This window comes from Elephantulus edwardii, unplaced genomic scaffold, assembly GCF_000299155.1.
Source record: "Elephantulus edwardii isolate Elephantulus edwardi_28Jun2011 unplaced genomic scaffold, EleEdw1.0 scaffold00025, whole genome shotgun sequence".
Classification (NCBI taxonomy): domain Eukaryota; kingdom Metazoa; phylum Chordata; class Mammalia; order Macroscelidea; family Macroscelididae; genus Elephantulus; species Elephantulus edwardii.
In genome coordinates, this window is record NW_006399775.1 from 16794954 (window position 1) to 16808466 (window position 13513).

Consider the following 13513-nt stretch of genomic DNA (forward strand, 5'->3'; position numbering starts at 1 on the left):
GTCCAAATGCCACAGTGCTTGTCAAAGCCAGTTCTGATTAATCTTCTTTGTCAGTGTGTCCTTTGCCATTCCCTATCACTCCTCCCTGAGAGAGACTTCATGGGAGTGTACTTCTCATCTTTTCCCATAGAGCAGCCCTTAGATAGTAGCCCAGATCTACTGTAGTTTACACAGAAAAGGCAAGATGAATGCTTGATTCCTTCAACTTTCCACTTGCAAAATAAATGGACCCCCTACCATCATCCAGCAGTAACTATTTGTAATGATTATTTGTTGTTATAAGTACCATTATGATCTCATGGGTCTGAGCACCTTTAATGTGGTTTTGTGCATGGCAGGCATTATCTTCATTGAGATAAGTTGGCCCATCCTTTAGCTGGCGGAACTTCACCAGCGCGCTTCCTGAATCCTCTTAAGTCACTTCTTTGACTTCTGGCATGACTGGTTGTGATGGAGAAGAATGTTAAGTGTGTGCACATTTGTGAGCTCACCTGATTGGACAGTCTCCTTTTTGTTGTCTAGTATGTTGTCATTAGTTATCATTGAGCTGACTACCTTTCATAGCAACCCTGTTCTTGCCCTGTTCTGTGCTGACGTCTCCATCTGCACCATGCTCAAGTGACTGCTGAAGCCCTGTGTCAATCTGTTTCATTGAGGATCTTTCCTCTTTCAATGATCCTCCACCTTTCCAAGCATGATATTTTTCTTTAAAGGACTGGCCCCTCCTGGAAACATGACCAAAGTACAATACGAGTGAAGGGCTGGCCTGGAACCACCCCATGCAAGCTCCAATGGCTGTGATATGGGGAAAGGTGGGGATTGAGGCCGAGGGGACCACTAACTCTGAGTCTTTAGACCCTGGGGCCTCATTAACTGCATCTTGAGCCACAGACGGCTCAGAGCCAAGCCCTGAGTCTGCCTAATGACCCTCCCTTAGCCCCAGTGGTACCTGCCAGCACCCTGTGAGGCCTCTTCTTCCTCTGTTCCCATTTTCCTCTCCTTGCCATGTAGTCTAGAACGTTCTGAACAGGTGGGAGAGGGAGCAGTGAGACAGTGGTCCAGTCTAGTGTCCTCAGTGAGGACTCGCCATGCATCGCTCTGAGTCTTTTCAGGGAGGGGTTACCCAATAAGCAAGGTATGCATGGGACTAATTATGCCTATTTACTAATCTGTAGTGAACAGTCTCACTTGGATTTCACCACAGCAGTGACTTAGTGAAACCCAGGTGAAATGTTCTCTACAGATTAGTAAAGTAGCATGGTTATACCCATGTGTACCTTATTTACTTGTAAGCTGGAGCGTACTATACTGCTGTCAGGAACCTTTCCAGCGTGCTAAAAAGCAATGATGTCAGGTTGGAGGCTAAGGCATGCCTGATGTAGGACATGGTCTTCTCAGTTGCTTGCTCTGCATCTGAGAGCTGGACAGTGACTAAGGATGACAGAAGAAAGATTGATGCCTTTGAGTTATGATGCTAGAGAAGGGTATTGGACATACCATGGTCGGCCAAGAGAACGAACAGGTTTGTCCCAGAGAGGGTGAAATCAGGATGCTTCTTGGAGGCAAGGATTTGGAAACTCCATCTCACATACTTTGGGCATGTTTCCAGGAGGGACAGGAAGACCCTGGGTGAGATGGATTGACACAGTGACTGTGGCAGTGAGGTATGAATTTCAGAGATGTTGAGGTTGGCTCAGGATAGGACAAGTTTCAGAGCTGTTTTTCTTAGGGTCTCTATGAGTTGCAGGTGACTCAGTGGCTCATAACAACAACAGTCTTCCCCAGGCCAGCTTGCTGCTTTCTGGACCACAGCCTTATCTCTGTTCAAAGGGATAGTAACCCCACCTACCCTCTTCATAAGGGAGCTCTGGTGGCCTAGAGGCAAGAAGCTGCACTGCAATCCTAAAGGCACACAGTTCAAGGCCATCAGCTGCTCCAAGCGAGAAGGATTGGCAGTCTCCTCCTGTGCGATTAACTTCCTCTGAAAACCCTCCAGCGTCTCAGCCATGGGTTGGTTCTGACTCTGCACAACACCACCCTTCTCATAATAGAATCAGCCGGATGGAAAGTTTGGGGTCAGGAAAATGTGACTGACTTTTCATCCATCCTTCTGCTGTGGAAGCAGAATGACAAGAGGCAGGTCTGAGGGGATTTAGTTAGAAAGACCACAGGAGTTGACTAAAGAGGGGAACAAAGAGTTACGAAGGCTGTGTGGTTCCAGATACTGCCTGCCTGGGTGCTGGGTTTGAGTCCTGCCTCCCCACCTGTGCCTGCCAGCAGTCTTTCCTCAGCATGGCCTCTGAGGCTGTGAGGTTGGGAGAATGGAGCAAGCAGCTGGCCTTCCAGGCACTCAGCAGAGCTCCATTAGTGCTTTTCACTGTGGTCGGCATTTTCATTTTCTTGGTCTCAAATGTCCCACCAGGGAGCACTTCCTTTTGCCAGCATCCCCACTGATAGTAAACAAAGCGTTCTTAATGAGCGTGGGTGTGGGGAGTCGCCTTTGGCTGAAGTCTGTATGCTCAGGCCACGTGGGGCCCTGGGTTTATGCCACCTCATTCATCTCTGGATCTCAGCCGGGATCCCTGGGTGCCCACACTTGTATGTGGGGGTGGTTTGGTCCTCAAAGGAGTGGGTCATGGTGACCAGGACTGATGGGTCCCCGCCCTCAGCTGCCGTTCCAGTAATGGTGGCAGACACAGAACACTACATCACACGGTAGTTATATTTGGGGGCGCGGTCGTCTTAGCCCAGGTGCCATGAGACTGATGGACAGGAGTCTGGTCTAGTTTGAAGAACCAGGAAATATTTCCTGGAGGAAGAAGAGGAACCCTAAAGGATGAGTAGGAGTTTGCTTAGGTGATGAGCAGGAGACTTCAGGTGTGGAGTCCTGCCCAGGGAAAGAGCCTGGAGCAGGGAGCAGGGGTGGGGGCTGTGGGGAGGAGGTAGAGCAGGTACACAGTGGGACCAGGGCATTTTGTTTTCTCGAGCGGGAAGAGGATCATATTGTTGTCTGAAAGATCACCCTGCTGCCGTAAGGGACAGGGAGAAGGGCACGTGTGGCAGCTGGGGGCTATTAGGAGTGTTCAGGGCAAGGTGGTGGGGGTTGGGCCAGGGTGATGCCACTGGAAGGGGAAGAAGAGCCACCTTGGAAGATTGTGGGAGTTAGGCTGGGCCTGCGTAGCTGGAGAAGGGGAATGGAGGAGGCAGGCATGGCTGCCAGCTTCAGCGTGGGCCAGACGGGGTGGATGGTGGCTCTACCCACTGTTTGGGGACTAGTGCTGGTTGTGGATCTTGTTCTGAGGGAGATGGTGCAGAGGTGTGAGGAAGGGAGGGGAACCTCCTAGAATTACGTGGGTGATAAGGTTGGAAGGCGCCCAGGAGGCCTCCAATCGCTGCAGAGCTGAGAGACTAAAGCTCGCGGGTGAGAAAGGTCTGTTCCAGGCTCCATGTTGGTTCATGGCAGAGATGGGAGTTGAACAGTGCTCCCCTCTGCTGAGATTCCTAGGAAGTGTGCACTCCATTTCTTCAGGAAGCCAGCTGTGCCCCTCAACCCTTCAGCATGTCTCCTTCTTGCCCTCTTCCCTGTCCAGGTTATCCCAGATTGGAAAGACCAAGAGTGGGACCCCGAGAAGCCGGACGCCTACGCGGGCATCTTCCACTTCCATTTCTGGCGCTTCGGAGAGTGGGTGGATGTGGTCATCGATGACCGGCTGCCCACGGTCAACAACCAGCTCATCTATTGCCACTCCAATTCACGCAATGAGTTCTGGTGTGCCCTGGTGGAGAAGGCCTATGCCAAGTAGGTACCAGTGGTTGGTAGTGCCAGGGATACATAGGTGGGCAGCTGGGGTGAGAATGTGCTCCCTGTACCAAGGCTTTCCAGGCCCAGAGGGCTCTGGAGCAAAGGTACAAAGTGGGCTCAGAGTCCAGACCCTGAGGGTTTGGGCAGGTGGCCTCTGCCGTGTGGACCACAGGACTACCTGATGATTTTCTGAATACATGTCAGTTCCCCACAACCAGCCTATGCAGGGAGGCCTCTTGATGTCCATTTACAGATGAGAAGATTGAGGCTCAGGCAGGTGGATGTTTCACAGGTAGCCAAGGGGCCAGGCTAGTGTTCACATCAAGTCTGTACATTTCCCCCAAAGATCCAAACTGCAGACGCTCCATGGAGGTGACTAAGCTTGGGCCTGGGTTGTGGAGGGTGGGCCAATGACTGCCCTTCTGCTCCCTAGACCCTCCCTCATCTACCACTCATCAGGCTGGTTGTCCAAGTCCATCTGCCTTTACTGACCTCTGTCCTGCTCTGTGCCCAACACAGGTCCTGGCACAGAATGGGCAGGCAAAGGTTTCCTGAGCTGTGGACAGGTCCAGGCCGAGAAGCCTGCCCAGGACCGTGCAGGGCTGAGGAAGGCCTGGGACAGGAAGGCCCGTGGGGGTGAAGACCAGATTAGTTGACTTTGTGGGAACTACACCCTTTTCCTCCTCCTAGGGCTCTTTTTCTGTTTTCTTGGAAAATGTATGTTTGAAAGGAAAAGGAATAACAGAACCCCTCAGTATCAAAAACAAACCAAGAAAACATAGCACTAGCTGGCTTAATTTTAGGAAAGTAAAGCCTGACTCCTGGTGGCCACAGGATTTTCACTGTTTTCAATGCAGGTCCTCGTCCATAGTGACAGGAGAGCTGAATCAAATGGACTTGGGGGGTGTATGTGTGTTTTTGCATTTATTTTACTTTTAAAATAATAGAACAGATATAATCCATTGTTGAAAATTCAGAAAATGTGAAGAAATAGTATCTTTCTTCTGTATATTTTTTCATTCCCTTCCTTACCCTCTTCCCTGTTTTGATCCCTCTGAGCCCATCAGAGTCCTCGGTTCATTACCAGCATGACCGTTGTCCACCATGGCCCCACTCCATGCCTTGTCTCGATTTCTTCCTTTTTTGTTCTGTGTCCCTTCACTACCTACTCTCCATCACTCACAATCCTGCTAACAGCTTTTTTTTTTAAGATAAAAAGCAAAGAGAGATTCATTAGAAAAGATAAGTCCCAAAGGAACAGGCAGTAATGGAGGAGGAGGTCCTATTAGCAGCTTTGATGCATCTCTTTGTAGTTGACCTTGCAGAGCCTATGCTATTGTTTTGTGTTGCATCACAGCTGTAATTTACATACATAGAGTGGGCTCTGTAGTCCATCTGCTTCTCACATTTACATTTCTATTACATATTAATATACATTAATTAATTACTATCGATTTACATTACATATGCCTTGAAGACCCCGCCCTTTTTCCTGCTCATTTAATTAAGGCGACAGGTGGTGTCCTCTGCCCCTAATATATTGTGCATGTTGCTATTGAATGCCATCTGAGTCGATTCCAACTCACAGTAACTTCACATGGCAGAGTAGAACTTCCCCAGAGAGTCTCCTAGGCTGAATACTTGGCGGCATAGTGGTAGCAAGTTGGGCTGTTAACTGAAAGGTCATTGGTTCAGATCCTCTATGGAGGAAGGCGAGCAGTCTCTTCCAGTAGATTTACAGCTTTGGAAACCCAGTGGAGAGTCATTGTGGATCAGACTCCTGTTGACCACAGTGGCTTAATCTTTATGGGGGTAGATTAGCCCTTTCAGGAGTCACTGAGTGGGTTTGAATACTCTCCTTTCCATTAATAGCCTGTTTTGCTGTTTGCCATTAAGGCTCCTTTTCTTGTGTCTAAACAAAGAAAGAAACCAAAAAAGCCAAACCCAAGCCCACTGCTGCTGAGTCAGTTCCAGCTCATGGAGACCCTCAGTTGGGTTTCTGAGGCTCCAAATCGTTAGGGGAGGAGACGCCCATCTTCTGGGAAGTGACTGGTAATGGAACCAGTGACCTTTTGATAAGCAGCCCTTCACCACCAGGGCTCCCTTACGCTGCACCTGTTGTTCAGTGCCGCCCTGTCGGATGGTGACCCTGTGCATGTTGCCCCACTCTGCACCTTCTCACAGGCTCTTCATTGCTGCCATCACTGGGCTCAGGTCATCCTGTGATGCTTTTCCTCTTTTTCGCTGTTCCTCTGAGCTTCTAAGCCATGTTGTGCCTGGTTCATATTTAACATGTATGTCTAACATAATTGAGATCTTCCTATGTTGCTTTTATTAACATAAAACAGTCAGGCACTAGCCTTTTCCCTGCCACAGGAATCCTTCTCCAGGGCTTTTCCTATGCTGTCTGATCCACAGAGTATAGATGCAGCCTTAACTTTTTTTAAAAAATAATTCCTTGTATTTTTTTTTCCTTCTCTCTTCGGAGGGGGAAGCGAGCTGGTGGGGAGGGGTGGGAAGGGAGAAAATTGCGTCAATGAATGAATGGAAATCCAAAACCTCTGTAAAAAAAACAAAACAAAACAAAAACAACCAATTCCTTGTTAAGTATCTAGGTTATTTCCAATGTTACATTGTTGTAGATGATTCAGGATTGAAGGGTCAAAAGACATAAAACTTTCTCATACTTTTGCAAAGAATTGCTGTGTTGTTGAGGGGCTAAGTTTTGAAGACGTGTCCACTAAGGCTGAGGAGGATTTGAGAGATAACATGGTGCAGTGCAGAGGGCCCTAGGGGTCAGAGACCTGGGTTCTAGTATTAGCTGTGCTGTGTGAGCTTGAGCAGGCTGCTTGACCTCTCTGAGTCAGAAGTATCCTCTATAAAGTAAGGACTGGCTGGGAAACATGAGCTAGAAATTCTTTCCACATCACCCCCAGGCTAGCAGGCTGCTATCAGGCTCTGGACGGAGGTAACACAGCGGACGCGCTGGTAGACTTCACGGGTGGCGTGTCTGAGCCCATCGATCTGACCGAGGGTGACTTAGCCAATGATGAGGCCAAGAGGAACCAGCTCTTTGAGCGCGTGTTGAAGGTGCATAGCCGGGGAGGCCTCATCAGCGCCTCCATCAAGGTGAGCACTCCAAGCAGGCCTCAGCGCCAGCCCTGGATTAGGGTAGGAGGTGGCTGTGTCATCATGGGCTGGCCCATAAGTCCAGACCTCTGTTCTTTACCCTGATAAAGGGCTGAACACTGGGCAGTCCCTTCTCAGAGGGGTCTCACCTGTCTGTGGGAGCTGAGGTTCCCTTCCTGGGCTCCTGTCCAATCCTCCCATCTGAGTACCTGTGTCCTCTGACAGGCAGTGACCGCAGCCGACATGGAGGCCCGTCTGGCGTGTGGCCTGGTGAAGGGCCATGCCTATGCCGTCACTGATGTGCGCAAGGTGCGCCTGGGCCACGGCCTGTTGGCCTTCTTCAAGTCAGAGAAGCTGGACATGATCCGCCTGCGCAACCCTTGGGGCGAACGGGAGTGGAACGGGCCCTGGAGCGACACGTGAGGCCTGGGCAGGTGGTGGTGCAGGCACAGGGCAGGCTGCGGGGCTGTGAGGGCTTGATGAGCAGATGGGCAGACTTCCTGGAGGAAGGGGTACCACGTTGGGCCTGAAGGATTTAGCGGGAGGAGAGTAGGGAGACTTACTTTGGAGTGTGTGGATGAGGGTGATGGATTCAGCATGGCTGGGAACCTCAAAGTGGGGATGAACCTGACCAGTAAGGGGTACAGAGCTCTGGCCAGAGAGTGATGGGGGAGGGAGGCAGACCATTAATGTTCATGAATAGGGGTGATATTCTATGCTTGACTCTTGGCCTCGGTGAGGACGGATGGAATGGGGCCCGGACCCTTTCCACTGGTGGTCTTGCCCCTTTCACTGCTCACCTACATGGTGCCAGACCTGTGCTTCTCTGAGAGGGGCTGGGCATACCCTGTGCCCCTGACCACACCCATGCAGATGGAGGCCTGAGCTGAGCGTCCCTAGTACCTCCCCAACTCGCCTGAGGCTCCTAGTGGAATTCCTCACCTCCCTTCTCTCTCTCCTCTACCTTGCCCTTTGCATTTCAGCTCAGAAGAGTGGCAGAAGGTGAGCAAGAGTGAGCGAGAGAAAATGGGTGTCACCGTGCAGGATGACGGCGAGTTCTGGTGAGTCCAGGGCTGAGGGAGGAGCCTCCTGGGAGCCTGGTAGGGACGTCCTGCATTTACGATAGCCCGGATGGCACGGGGCCCCACATGAGGCGCTGGGAGCCAGAGTCCCAGCAAAAGCCCCATCACCAACTTGTCATGTGGACTTGGACGAGTCAAACCGTGTGTTCTAACCTCAGTTTCCCCATCTCTAAAATGAGTTGTGCAGTCATAGAATCTTTCATCCCCAGTCTTCTCTGTCTTTGCTCTGGCCCCAGGCTGAACCTTTGACTAGTAGGTCAAGATACCAGTGTGGGGGGGTTGGGGAGAGGGCTGGGCCCACTGGGCAAGCTGATGCCCAGGTGGTGGAGGTAGGAGAGAGGAGGAGGGGTCATGGAGGAGAGATCTGCACTGAGACGGCACATACAGAGTAGCCCTTGGGTGGCCAAGGAGAGAGAGTGAGGGACCTAGCCCGGGGCTGAGGGAGCACACGCGGGCTTGGGAGGGCGAACACTCAGAGAAGCATGGATGGAGAGTAGGCATGGAACTTGGCAGCTGCTTAGCTTGAAGGAACAGATAGTCATCCCTGCATTCACTACTGCATTTCTTCATTCCTGCATTCCTTCAGCTTGCATTGAGTTCATTCAGCTTACATTGAAGTCCAGCGTTAGTCTTTAACAGCAGACTCGATGATTTAGGCAGGCGGGGGTACCATGCGTTTAGTGGAAGCTATGAGGTTCAGGCAGCTTCCCACGACCCAAGGCAGAAGCAGGGGCAAGTGACATGGATCCTGGCCCCCCCAGTGAGGACCCCTCCTAGAGGCCTCAGGGGAGCCATTACCGGCCATCACCCAGGTTCTTTCTGCAACATCACTTCATCCATCTGGTGTGTTTCAAGGACCCTTTGAATTAAAATGACAAAGAAAGCCCTTATCTTCTTGTGTACATCCTCAACAACAAAACAACATTTTTATTATATTTTTTTTTACTTAGTTCTGAATATACTCAAAACTCCCAAATCCTCCCTTCCTCTCACACATCAGCGGTTCCTTTGATTGTGCCACTTTCTTTCCAAATAGTGAAAACAACATTTCAAAGACAAAAATCTCTTGTCTGTGGACAGGGCTTCTTCCTGAAGCCTTTCTCATATCTGTTTGCATTTGATCAACTTCCCCTTCCTCCATCCAGTCTCCTAGAGGTGTGTACCCACCCAGATGTGACCATGGTACCCGGGCTCACCGCAGAACAGCCAAGGAGCTTTCCTCCATCCACTTCTTGCAGCTCCCAACCGCTGTGGAAGGCAGTGGACTTAGTACCATTAGTTATGAGAGCTCTCAGTTATTAAAACAGCCAGCTTTTGCTAAGCACTCTGTCGGAGGTTGCACTCATGTTTCTACTGCACTAACTTGGTTCCTACACTTGACTCTGAGAGGAGGTAGCTACTGTGCGAGGAAGCCAGAGGGAAGTTGAGGATCCTCAGGAAGCCATGTCTGTGGGAGGCCTGGCTCAGGGCAGGCAGAGGCCGTGACGGGTGGGCTGGGGGACCCGCGCTGCTCAGCTCCTTCCCACGGCCAGGATGACCTTCGAGGACGTGTGCCGGTACTTCACCGACATCATCAAGTGCCGCCTCATCAACACATCCTACCTCAGCATCCACAAGACGTGGGAGGAGGCCCGGCTGCGAGGTGCCTGGACGCGGAATGAGGACCCACAGCTGAACCGCAGCGGGGGCTGTATCAACCACAAGGACACTTTCTTCCAGAACCCACAGGTAGGTGTTTGTGGGATCCCCCGCTGCTCGCCTGTCGTGGCCTCCTGCATGACCGTGGCATGTCCCTGTCCCTCTTTGGGCCATCTGTAGTGGGGGTTAATGGACCCATCTACCTTATCATATTTATGAAACGCCTAACCCGAAAATTTGACCCAAAGGTGGTAAAATTAAGGAAGATGAGACTTGAAGGAACAAATGCATACCTTATCTGAAATTGCATGGCAGTTCAGAATCTGAGATACAGATTTGAACTCTTTTTTTTCCTTTTCCCCATTTTTCAGCACAACAGTGCTCCTCCCTGGGGAGCTTGGCCAGGCCAGACTTCCTGATGCGCCCCCCATCCTCTACAGCTTCCTTGATCATGACCTTTGGCTTCTGCTTAACCCCCTGGCCAGGTGGGGCTGGCCTGTAGGTGTGCCCTTACTGAGCATGAGAGATCAGCACCAGCATGGGTGGACTCCTCACAGCTCTCACGCTGGTAGGGATTGGTTGAGCTATGGAAGGAACTGGGGCTGAGAGAGCCCCAGACCTGGGTCTTGCTCAGGAAGTGGCTGATCTCAGATCAGACTCTGGAGCCCGAGTCTCTGGAAGCCGAGAGTGTGTTCTCACTGCGGCCTCCCTGCCTTGTCTGTTTCCTGTGTCATGCCCACAGTACATCTTTGAGGTCAGGAAGCCAGAGGACGAGGTGCTCATCTGTATCCAGCAGCGGCCCAAGCGGTCCACCCGCCAGGAGGGCAAGGGCGAGAACCTGGCCATTGGCTTCGACATCTACAAGGTGAGGCCTGCTGCGGCCCTCCTGTTCTGGGGGAGGAAAGCAGTCAACTGGAGTTGGGCTGTTTGCAGGTAGGGGAATGCTCTAGGACTTCATAGTCCTTGACATCACTGAAACCCCAGTAATGCCTGAGGATGGCTTCTTTGAGAACTTTCAGCCCAATTTCTCTCTGATACAAACTTGCAGACCTGCACTGCTTAATGGGCAAGGAAAGGAGTATTGCTGGTGGCCACGGTGGCCTCAGGCAGGTTCTAGGTGTTGATAGGCTTCCTGGCTTCTCCTGTGTCAAGCTCCAGACCTCTCTGAGTTCACGAAACCTCAACAGACTCAGTGGGGACCTTGCTAGGTATACGTTCGGCACCCCTGGGTGAAGCCAGACATGCTCACTACTGTTTACTTCCCCTGGTCTGGGGTCCAAGGCCACCCACATGCGATGTCAACCATATGCCTGTCTACCACCAGGTATTTAAAGAAATCTTGTGGATGTGCTGACTACTGGCTCTGTGTCATGTTTTTGCTATTGATGTTCTTGTTATGTGACATCCAGATACTTACGACTCATAACGAACTTACTTTCAGCAGCTCTGAACCCTGCCCTGAACCATTCTCACTGATTCTGACACACCTACCCCCATTATTACCCCAGTTACTGTGTCAGTTCATCTCATCAGGGGTCTCCCCCTCCTGTGCTGTTCCTCCACTCTTCTAAGCATAATGTCCTTCTCCAAGGACTGGTCCCTCCTGGTCACGTTCCCAAAGTATATGAGATGGAACTTCAAAGTCCTTGCCTCCAAGGAGAAAGTGGGATAGACCTGTTTGCTCTCTTGGCAGCTCAGTACTCTTCTCCAGTGTCATAACTCAAAGACATTGATTCTTCCTCTCTCATCCTTAGTCATTGTCCAGCTCTCTGATGCACAGCAAGTAATTGTGAGCACCATAGTATGCATCAGGTGCATCCTAGTCTCTAAACTGACATCATTATGCTTTAGCAGTTTGGAGAGGTCCCTGACAGCAGATTTCCCCAGTGCAGTTTGTCTTTTGATTTTCTGACTGCTGGCGTCAAGAGTGTTGATTATGGAGCCGAGCAAGCTGAAATTGTTAACAACCTCAATCTCTCCTCCATCCATCATGGTCTGCTAGTTGGCCCAGTGGTGAGAATCCCGCTCCCGTTATACCCTGACAATTCCTTCACTATGACAGTTCCATCATTATGACGGCAGTCATCGTGTCCTGATGTGCTGGGATGTGTTGCTGTGACTTTGACTTTTCATGAACTTTTAGTTTTAGCATATTGGGCCACTTGTTTTGGGGCTTGTCTAGCATGTCCAGTCAGCAAGTAGTGTTATTTCATGGCTAAATGCTGTGCCTTGGGAGATCACGACACTTGGTTCTATTGTGATGCTCTTGAAAGTCCTAAAGAGCCAGGACCTCGGTTTAAAGACTAAGATGTGCCTGATCCAAGCCTTAGTGTTTCATTTGCTTTGTATGCCTGTAAAAAGTGGATAATCAATGAGGAAGACTGAAGAATTGATGCCTTTGAATTGTGATGCTGGCGAAGAATATTGACTGTTTCACAGGCCGGAAGAACACAGTTCTGTCTTGAAGGAAGTACGATCAGGGTCCTCCTCAGAGACCAGGGTGGACAAACTTTGTCTGATACTTTAGACATTTTGTGAGGAGGAACCAGTCCTTAGAAAAAGTCATCACACTGGGAAAAGTAGAGGGTCAGTGAAAGAGCGGAAAACCTACAAGAAAATGCATACGTACAGTGACCGCCGCAGTGGGCTTGAGCCTGGGGGAGGCCGTGAGGATGGTGCAGGGTGGGGCAGGGTTCACAGGGTTGCTACAAGTTATGGTCGACTTGATGGCACCTAACAACAATAAAACATCTTTTTTAAAAACCACTTCATTGAGATAGTGCCATTCTCATTTAATGTGTGATCTTCGGTGACTTTAAGGATATTCACAGAATTGTGCAGTCATTACCACAGTGAATTTTAGCACAGTCTTATCACCTCAGAAAGAAACCTTGTAGCCCTTGGTTGTCCTCATCCGATTTCCCTCCTCTCCTTCTCTGTCCGGCCCTACGTAACTGCTCATCCACCGTCCATCTTCATCGCTTTGTCCATCTCAAGCATGTCTCATGAGTGGTGTTGGGAGAGAAGTGGGTGGCGGGGACGGGGCTCTGTGTGGCCCAGCGCCCCTCTCTCCCCGCAGGTGGAGGAGAACCGGCAGTACCGCATGCACAGCCTGCAGCATAAGGCGGCCAGCTCCATCTACATCAACTCGCGCAGCGTGTTCCTGCGGACCGACCAGCCCGAGGGCCACTACGTCATCATCCCCACCACTTTCGATCCAGGCCACACCGGCGAGTTCCTGCTCCGTGTCTTCACTGATGTGCCCTCCAATTGCCGGTGCGTGGTGACTGGTCCAGGTGGCATCGATGTGTTCACCCTTCCCTGGCCCCTTAGCCAGTCCACCTTGGCCAGGCCTAGGAATAGCCTTTTAGTGTCCAAAGCACTTTGCAAAGAAGCTTTTAGCTCTTTAATTTTCCCTACTCTGCTGAGCAAGAGGCCTGACCCCTCACAGGTTATGGATGGATGGTTGTATGTGTCACCTCTTGGGGTAAGGAATTGTGTCATCAACCCAAAGATAGGCAGTTCAAATCCACCGGCTACTCTGGGAGAAAGATGGGTAATCTCCTTCCTGTGCAATTTACAATCTCTGAAAACCTACTGGAGGGACAGCTATGAGTCAGTTCTTACTTTATGGCATATAACAACAGTGGGTCAAGGTCAAGGGAGTTTCCAAGTTCATACAGCTGGTGTCAAGTCAGGCTGTGCTGCCCAGCCTGTCTCCATGACTGAAGTTGTATCATTCTTGTCCCCTGCCCCATAGGTAGCTGGCCCTGAGGTCCAGTGAACTGCTGGGGTGTAGACGGTCTGGGTTCTGCTCTACCCTCCCCTTGTGGATATGCAGCCTATATGTCATGTCCCCTGA

At 50.8% G+C, this 13513-nt stretch overlaps 1 protein-coding gene across 1 annotated transcript in view; it reads left to right on the forward strand.

Moving 5' to 3' along the window:
- Positions 1 to 13513, forward strand: part of CAPN5 (calpain 5) — a 53312-nt gene that overhangs the window by 36891 nt on the left and 2908 nt on the right. The window contains exons 4-10 of the mRNA XM_006882876.1: positions 3591 to 3799; positions 6739 to 6931; positions 7157 to 7350; positions 7915 to 7992; positions 9546 to 9741; positions 10394 to 10516; positions 12731 to 12927. Coding sequence (XP_006882938.1) covers positions 3591 to 3799; positions 6739 to 6931; positions 7157 to 7350; positions 7915 to 7992; positions 9546 to 9741; positions 10394 to 10516; positions 12731 to 12927 — 1190 coding nt within the window. The remainder of the gene's footprint in view (positions 1 to 3590; positions 3800 to 6738; positions 6932 to 7156; positions 7351 to 7914; positions 7993 to 9545; positions 9742 to 10393; positions 10517 to 12730; positions 12928 to 13513) is intronic.